General features: G+C 39.9%; 1 protein-coding gene across 1 annotated transcript; it reads left to right on the top strand.

Annotated features, from left to right (window-relative positions):
- Window positions 1-7,298: 7,298 nt before the first annotated feature.
- LOC101104617 (olfactory receptor 10N1-like) lies at window positions 7,299-8,231 on the top strand. Its single transcript, XM_004019799.5, has one exon. The coding sequence runs from the start codon at window positions 7,299-7,301 to the stop codon at window positions 8,229-8,231; it is 933 nt and encodes a 310-aa protein (XP_004019848.3).
- The last annotated feature ends 927 nt before the right edge of the window (window positions 8,232-9,158 follow it).

Raw genomic sequence — 9,158 nt, 5'->3', positions numbered from 1 at the left:
AAGTTTTTGTAGTAGTGAAATGATAGAAAAAGAAGGTAGAATTGTGGTTGCCAGGGGCTGGGGAAGGGGAAGATAGGTAGCTGTTTAATGGATATAGAGTTTCCTTTTGCTATATGAAAAAGTTGCAAAGTTTGGTTGCACAATTGCATGAATATACTTAACACTATTGAATTATATACTTAAAATGGTTAAGGTGGTAAATTTAAGTTTTGTATTGCTTTTTCACTATTTAAAATGAGGCTCATTTGTTATGGACGTGTACACACTGCTCTATTTAAAATGGATAATCTTTTTTTTAATATAAATTTATTTTTTTATTTTACTTTACAATACTGTGTTTGTTTTGCCATACATCAACATGAATCCGCCATGGTTGTACACGTGTTCCCAATCCTGAACCTCCCTCCCACCTCCCTCCCCATACCATCTCTCTGAGTCATCCCAGTGCACCAGCCCCAATCATCCTATATCCTGCATCGAACCTAGACTGGTGATTTCCTTATATGATATTATACAGTAAGCCAGAAAGAAAAACACCAATACAGTATACTAACACATATATATGGAATTTAGAAAGATGGTAACGATAACTCTGTATGCGAGACAGCAAAAGAGACACAGATGTGTAGAACAGTCTTTTGGACTCTGTGGGAGAGGGAGAGGGTGGGATGATTTATTTGGGAGAATGGATTGAAACATGTATAATAAATATAAATTTATTTATTTAAAAAATAAAATGGATAATCTACTGTATAGCACAGGGAACTCTGCTCAAAGTTATGTGGTAGCCTGTATGGGAGGGAAATTTGGAGGAGAATGGATACATGTATATGTATGGCTGAGTCCCTTCTCTGTTCACCTGAAACTATCACAACATTGTTAATCAGCTATAATCCAATATAAAATAAATAAATAAAAAGAGCCTCCTTATCTGGCTCTCACATATCCTGGAATTTTTGAGTTTGCTAGTTCTCTTCTTTTTCTTATAACTTCATCTACTCTTGAACCCACTCAAATTACTGTTAAATTGTTGAATACCTCAGTTTGCTGTGGGTAGAGAAGAATCTGAGAAATGCAACCTTAGGTAGGCTTCAGGGAGTCTGCCTGGAGTTATCATTTGAGTCCTTACTCCTTACCAGACAGAGTGTAATTCAATTGCTTTACGTTATATCTTGTTTATCTACAAAAAATGCTGAGATCACTTTACAGAAGGTGAAACAAGGCTTAGGGATATTGGGTAGATTTCTGTAAATTATAGTTTGTGCATAGAATTAAGATTCCATCTCAAATCTTCATGCAGCTCTACTCAATATAGCATTTTTGCCAAAATTTTGAAAATAAACATATGACCTTCTACATACACACACCAAAACCTCAGCTTTTTTTCCTTTCAATATCTCTGACATATGAGTGTCAGTCACTCAGTCGTTTCTGACTCTTCAATCCCATGGACTGTAGCCTGCTAGTCTCCTCTGTCCATGGAATTCTCCAGGCAAGAATACTGGAATGGGTTGCTATTCTCTTCTCCAGATGTATGAGAGTATTCCCATATTATTTCTTATTTCTATCTTCAAACCCTGCAAACACCCCTCCTGTTTTTATCCCTTCTTTCTCTTCTACAAGTAAACTTACAAGTAAACAATTAAACTTCTATAAGTTACTCCATGTCTTTTCTACTTTTTATTTATTTATCTTTCCTAGCCCTAACTCTGAACACACTTTTATAGACCAAGGTCAATTCAGTAGCGTTTATTTCCTAATCAAAGGCATGTTTATCTTTTTTTATTAATACAGCCTGTACAGGTTTTTCAAGTAGGTCATCATGATCCAAAGTATTAAAGATAATCAAAGATAAATAGGGTGGTAGAATTATTAACATTTTTTACAAGTTTTTTAAAATAATTTTGGGTATTTATAGATTGAGGTCAGGAGGAGAAGGGGATAGCAGAGAATGAGAGGGTTGGATGGCATCACCGATTCAATGAACATCAGTTTGGGTAAACTCCGGGAGTTGGTGATGGACAGGGAGGCCTGGTGTGCTGAGGTTCATGGGGTCTCAAAGAGTAGGACATGACTGAGCAACTGATAGATTTATTTGGCTGTGCTGGGTCTTCATGGCTGCTCCAGCTTTTCTCTCATCATGGCTAGCAGGGGCTACTCTCTAATTGCAGTGGTCAGGCTTCCCAAGATGGTGGCTTCTCTTGTTGCAGAGCATGAGCCCTAGGGAATGTGGGCTTGAGTAGCTATGGTGCACGGGCTCAGTAGTTGTGACTCCCGGGCTCAAGAGCACTGAGTCAGTAGCTGTGGTGCACAGGCTTGGTTGCCTCACACCACGTGGAATCACTGGACCAGGGATCCAACATTGTGTCTCCTGCATTGGCAGGCAGATTCTTTACCACTGAGCTATCAGAGAAGCCCTAGAATTATCAACTTTTACATTTATTTTTAGGGGCTTCCCTGGTGGCTCAGAGAGTAAAGCATCTGCCCACAATGCAGGAGACCTGGGTTCGATCCCTGGGTTAGAAGGATCCCCTGGAGAAGAAAATGGTCACCCACTCCAGTATTCTTGCCTGGAGAATCCCATGGATGGAGGAGCCTTGTAGGCTACAGTCCACAGTGTCGCAAAGAGTCGGACATGACTGAGTGACTTCACTTTACTTCACTTCACCAGGGAAGTCCTAGAATTATCAACTTTTACATCTTTTTAGCATTAGTTAGATGTGCAACAAAAATAATGTTTACTTTTTAAATAGAAATTCTAGATGTACTTGGAATAATGTAACTACCTCAGTGCTCCTTAAACCCTGAAATCTGATGATCAGAAATTTTAGGGCCACAAGTTCTAAAGAGAACAAATTCCAGTTCCTTTGAAGTAAACTCCATGATTTTGGGCAAATAAAGTTCTCAGATCCTAACTTTTCTTATCCATAGAAGACTTCATAAGAGTTTTAAAAGGTTTAAATAAGACTGTCAAGTACTCTTTTCCTTTCGGATAAACTCTAAGTTTGAGCAGAGGGGCTATAATTAACCACTCTGCCCTCCTTAAACTTTCTGACTCTTGTGCCGGGGTCCAGCCCCGGTGGATCCAGGGTGATTCGAAGGTGGGGACGGAGTCGGCGTCTTTGGAAAAACACATATTTAATCACAGATATAGAGAGATTGGAAATGGATAGTGCAATAGGAAGATTAGTGGAGAAAAGGAGGCTGAATAACTTGGATTACGTGGAATAGCATCCATGCTCCAGATGGGAATTCAGCCAGAAAAACGGGAGCAAGAAAGAAGCGACATGGGGGAATCAGTCTTTCCGGAAACTGATCCAATTTCTTTATTTTGGGGTTTGCTTATACACCTTTTGTTACACATAGGGATGAATACAGAGTCACGCGGGAGTCAGCAGTCCTGACCTTTATCAAAATCAGGTGCTTCACATAAATATATAAAAAAAAGGTCTTAGGGATATTACATCATCTTCTGGCCAGGAGTGAGACCTGCTGACATTTTATGATCCTTTCTTTCTGATAACCAAAAAACTTATTTCTTCCAATGATGTTTTTTCTTAAACCAGGCACCACCCTCCAAATAAAGTTACATTCCTATAGGGTGAGGATGTAGTGAGTTACAATCAAGAAAGGAATTTATTTAACCCAAGGTTAACATGATTAATCTTAAAGGTTAATACTTATTTCTCCTATATGCTTAAAGGTTAATACTTATTTCTCCTATATGTTAGTTATATTCATTATAAGAGTAGGGAACATGGAGATTTAGCAGCAAACATCAGCCCAACAAATGAAAATCCTTTCACCAATGCTCCCCTATTTAGTCTTAAGATATGATAGAGTTACATTTTTACATAGCAAGGACACAGTGATTTATAACAAAGTACAGTGATCTATTACAAAAGAGAAAATCCATTAACTCAAAAAGTCTAGTATTGCTAACATCAAAAACTACTATATTTCCTTTGCTATATTCCAAATACATTGATTAATATATTCCCAAGTGCCTAAGGATATGGAGGCCTGGCGGCAATCATTGACTCAACAAGAAGAAAAAGTCCTATGCTAATTAAGACTCTCAAAATACTCCAAAACTCTCCGTGCTGTTTACAGTTGAGAGTTAGTAAACAATCTTGTGCCTAGTGGCAGCAGCATGGATAATCCTGTCACACAAGCTAGTCTGTCAGCAGAGAGGTTTGACCTGAGACATCCTTGTCCCACCCAGAGCAGGGAATTAGCAGCAATTATTGACACAACAAATGAAGAACCCTTCACCAATATAATTCCTAACCAACTATACTAATAATTTCTAACTCCCCAAAATAATTTGCCTTTAGTAAGTCTAAAACATCTCGCGCCTCTCAGGTTGGGAGGCTGTAAACAATCACATGTGGCCGGACAAACCTATACAGGTGGGCTAGATAACCTTCAGAGGAGTCCGCAAGCTGAAACACTCTTGTCACACCCAGGAATTTTTATTGCCTTGGAGCTGCACGTTTACTCCTTCTCCGAGAGAAACGGTTATGGGGAGAGCCCCCCGTAAAGTCAGAGGTGTAGGTGAGAGCATAAACCAGACTCTGGTTTTGGGGTTAGATGCTCGGGAACAGGGGGTTTCCTGAGGCTTAATCACGCCTTTGCGTATGCCAAGCCTCCTTCCTCATGACCTTTGCCATGGGCGGAATTCCTCACGCTGGCCCCCGGCACTCTTGGAAAATAATTAATGCCCTGCCTGATATGATTGGGACTCAGTATTTGTGCAAATAAATGGATCCATGTATACATAAATAAGCAAGTTACTGAATGTGTTCAATAAAAACTTTGAAATCTATCCCCCCAAATACTTATTGAATATTCTAGGCATTTAGACATTTGAACAGATATCAAGTACTAAAAGACACACACTTCAAGTTATAGCTAAAAGTTCTTTGACTTATCAGCATGTTTCCTACCACTTCTCCCCTAACAACAGGGCTTTATCTCCCCTACACTTTGGAGGACTTTCAATCTCTATCCCATTGCACTCTACCCTGGCCATAGAGACAGGCAGGTGATTCAGCCAAGGAAATCAGGTTTGAATCTGGAGCTGAGGCTCCCAGAAACAATGGGCAGCTGAGGCTGAATCACCTGACGGCAGGGCCCTGAGGATGTGCCACCTGTTCTTACTGCTGAGGAGCTGCCCTAGTTCTAGCCTTCCATGAGCCTAGTTTTTCATCAATTCATTCATTTTCTGAGCTGACCCAGTTACTAGTCCTTGCAATAAATCAATCTTATTGACACAAATTGTAAAGCAGTTATTTGATTAAAACAATGCATATACATGAAAAAACAGTAAATATCTAAATGTACCTATAAACACGTGATATATGTGCCAAATGGGGTCACAAAGAGTCTACATGATAGAGCGACTGAACTGAACTGAACTGAATAGCATTCCACTGAAGTATGTTTTACAAAAATTATCATTAAAGATTTTCTGTTTAATCAGTTTCCTCCTCTCTCTCTCTTTCTGTCCATTGCTAAGGGCTGATTATATTAATTGCTCCCTTGTTTAATAAGGTCCCTGACTTGTGGGATTAGTCCCAAAGGAAGACCAAGGTTACTAAAGCTTGTTTGAGAATCATCGCAGTTCCTAGAGTCAGAGAAGAAATTACTATAAGAAAGAAAAGCACACTGAGATTTTTGACGTTCTATTTGAAAGTAATCAGAAAACAGCATTCTGGAGGTCTACCAGCAGACTGCAAAATCTGATGGGAATTCAGCAGGACAGGACTGCTTCCTTCTCCTGCAGAAGGAGAGAAAAGCAACATTCAACTCAATAGCACCAGCCAATTATGCTGCCTCGTAAGTGCCCAAATTTTATCCTTCATTTAAAAAATTACTCAGCCATTAAAAAGAATACATTTGAATCAGTTCTAATGAGGTGGATGAAACTGGGGCCTATTATACAGAGTGAAGTAAGCCAGAAAGAAAAACACCAATACAGTATACTAACGCATATATATGGAATTTAAAAAGATGGTAACGATAACCCTGTATGCGAGACAGCAAAAGAGACACAGATATATAAAAACAGTATTTTGGACTCTGTGGGAGAGGGAGAGGGTGGGATGATTTGGGAGAATAGCATTGAAACATGTATAATATCATATATGAAACGAATTGCCAGTCCAGGTTCTATGCATGATACTGGATGCTTGGGGCTGGTGCACTGGGACGACCCAGAGGGATGGTACGGGGAGGGAGGATGGAGGGGGGTTCAGGATGGGGAACATGTGTATACCTGTGGCGGATTCGTGTTGATGTATGGCAAAACCAATACAATACTGTAAAGTAATTAACCTCCAATTAAAATAAATAAATTTATATTTAAAAAAACAATAATTTGACTCTCATGCTTTCCTTCTCAGTGTAATCACCAACATAAAAGTAAAGTAAAAATAAAAATAGAGCTAGAGCTAGATAGGGTCTTAGAATTCATGGGTTGATTTATGATTTGAAGACCTCACTGTGTTGGAAAAGTTAAAACAAGTTGAAAAAGATATGAGAAATATTTAAAAGATGAAAATTGGAAAGGAGCCTCTACCATGCCTACCTCTGGGCTGTCTGCTGCCATAAAGTTGTTGCTTAGCTTCTCTGTCGTGTCTGACTCTTTGTGACCCCATGGACTGTAGCCCTCTAGGCTCCTCTGTCCATGGGATTCCCAGGCAAGAATACAAGAGTGGGTTGCCATTTCCTTCTTCAGGAAATCTTCTCAATCCAAGGATTGAACTCACTTCTCCTGCACTGCAGGCAGATTCTACACCACTGAGTCATGGGGGAATCACTTACTAGACCCTCAATATTCTTGACAGAATTTCTTATTCTTATTTTCAACATCATCTTTATATTTAAACAGAGGTGGTGGTGGTTGTTGTTCAGCTGCTAAGTCGTGTCAGACTCTTTGCCATCCCATGGACTGCAGCATTCTTGGCTCCTCTGTCTTCTACTAACTCCCAGAGTTTGCTCATATCCAAGCCTATTGAGTTGGTCATGCTATCTAACCATCTCATACATTGCCCACCCCCTTATCCTTTTGCCTTCAATCTTTCCCAGCATCAGGGTCTTTTCCAAGGAGTCACCTCTTCATTCAGGTGCCAAAGAATTGGACCTTCAGATTAGCAACAGTCCTTCCAATGAATATTCAGGGTTGATTTCCTTTAGGAGTGAATGGTAATGAATGTATCAGTATTGTGTCTGTCACAGCCTCCACATTCATACTTTCTGGTCTTTTGTCTCCCTTAGACCTTCCTCCCAGGAACATGAGGAATCACACAGAGCTGAATGAGTTCATCCTACTGGGAATACCTCAGACAGAGGGACTGGAGACTGTGCTCCTTGTCATCTTCACATTTATTTACCCCTTGACCTTGCTGGGCAATTTGCTCATCCTTCTAGCAATTGTCTCCTCCTCAACCCTTCACACTCCCATGTACTTCTTCTTGGGACTCCTCTCGATTTTGGACATGCTGTTCCCTTCTGTCACTTGTCCCAAGATGCTATTCTATCTCTCTGGCCAGAGCCGAGCCATATCTTATAAGGGATGTGCTGTTCAGCTCTTCTTCTATCATTTCCTGGGTTCTACGGAAGGCTGCCTCTATTCTGTGATGGCTTATGATCGCTTTGTTGCCATCTGTCACCCACTGAGGTATATGCTCATCATGAGACCTGGAGTCTGTGTTGGTTTGGTCTTGGCTGCCTGGTTGCTAAGTTATCTTCATGCCACCGTCCTGATAGCTTTTGTCTTTCAGCTACCCTACTGTGGCCCCAATAGAGTGGACCACTTCTTCTGTGACATTCCTGCTGTCTTACCCCTGGCTTGTGCTGATAGCTCCCTGGCCCAGAGAGTGAGTTCCACTAATGTTGGCTTTCTGGTTTTAATGTTTTGGTTGTGTGTTTGTGTCTCCTACACACGCATTGGAATTGCCATTTTGAGGATCCGTTCTGCAGAGGGCAGGCAGAAAGCTTTCTCTACCTGCAGCGCCCACCTCACTGCCATTCTTTGTGCCTTTGGACCTGTAATCATTGTCTATCTGCAGCCCACACCCAACCCCTTGCTAGGTGCCACAGTGCAAATATTAAATAATACTGTCTCACCCATGCTGAACTCGTTAATCTATTCCTTAAGGAACAAGGAAGTGAAAAGATCCCTAAAAATGGTTTTCTACAATGTAGTATTTACTGCTCTGAAATAAATTGTGAATTTTGTAAAGGATCTTAGAAACGTCTTGTCTTTTAACATCATTCTCTACTTCTTTTCAAAACAATTTTTATTGGAATGTAGTTGCTTTACAATGTGTTAGTTTCTTCTGCACCATAAAGTGAATCAGCCATACCCAACCATATATCCCTTCTTTTTAGTTCCTTCCCATTTATGTCACCACAAAGCATTGAGTAGAGTTCCCTATGCTACCCAGGAGATTCTCACTAGTTATCTATCTTACATATAGTATCAATAGTGTATATATGTCAGTCCCAATCTCCTATTTCATCCCCTGCTTTCAGGCTCAATATCCATACTTCTATTCTCTACTCAATAGACATACTTCTATTCTCTTCTATTCTCTATGTCTCTATTTCTGTTTTGCAAATAAGATCATCTATTTCTTCTTTTTTGTTTTTATTTGTTTAACTTTTATTTTGTATTACTAACTGGAGCATAGCCAGTTAGAAATGGTGTGATGGTTTCAGGTGAACAGCAAAGGGACTCAGCCATGCATATACATGTATCATTCTCTTCTAAACTTCCCTTCCTTTTAAATGAATAAATAGATAATAGAAAACGCTTTTTCTACAGCATTAGATTTTTGTTTACCCAATAAGACTTTCTATCATTGTGTGTAAACCGTAGAGCCCCAATAGTAACTCTATAACTAATACTATCCTTGGTACCTTAACCCTAGGAAAGAAGTCCAAGAGGCATACCAAGGAGCTGGAGACAAGTTCCTTGTCCTTAGAATGGGCATTCAGTGTTGGCTGGCTGCTCATAGTGAGAAACTGTGACAATCCAAGAAGGATCTTTAACAGCCATCTCTGTGCCAAACCACTCTTCATTCCTTTTTTTTTTTTTTTTTCCTCCATTTAGGATGTAATTGTTCCCCTTTTCTGGCTATAAACATTTC

Source organism: Ovis aries, chromosome 21, assembly GCF_016772045.2.
Source record: "Ovis aries strain OAR_USU_Benz2616 breed Rambouillet chromosome 21, ARS-UI_Ramb_v3.0, whole genome shotgun sequence".
In the NCBI taxonomy this organism is placed as follows: Eukaryota; Metazoa; Chordata; class Mammalia; order Artiodactyla; family Bovidae; genus Ovis; species Ovis aries.
This window is presented reverse-complemented; position numbering and strand designations above follow the sequence as displayed.

Excerpts from the sequence above, each read along its gene's own strand:
- LOC101104617 (XM_004019799.5), top strand. The coding sequence starts at position 7,299 with ATGAGGAATCACACAGAGCTGAATGAGTTCATCCTACTGGGAATACCT.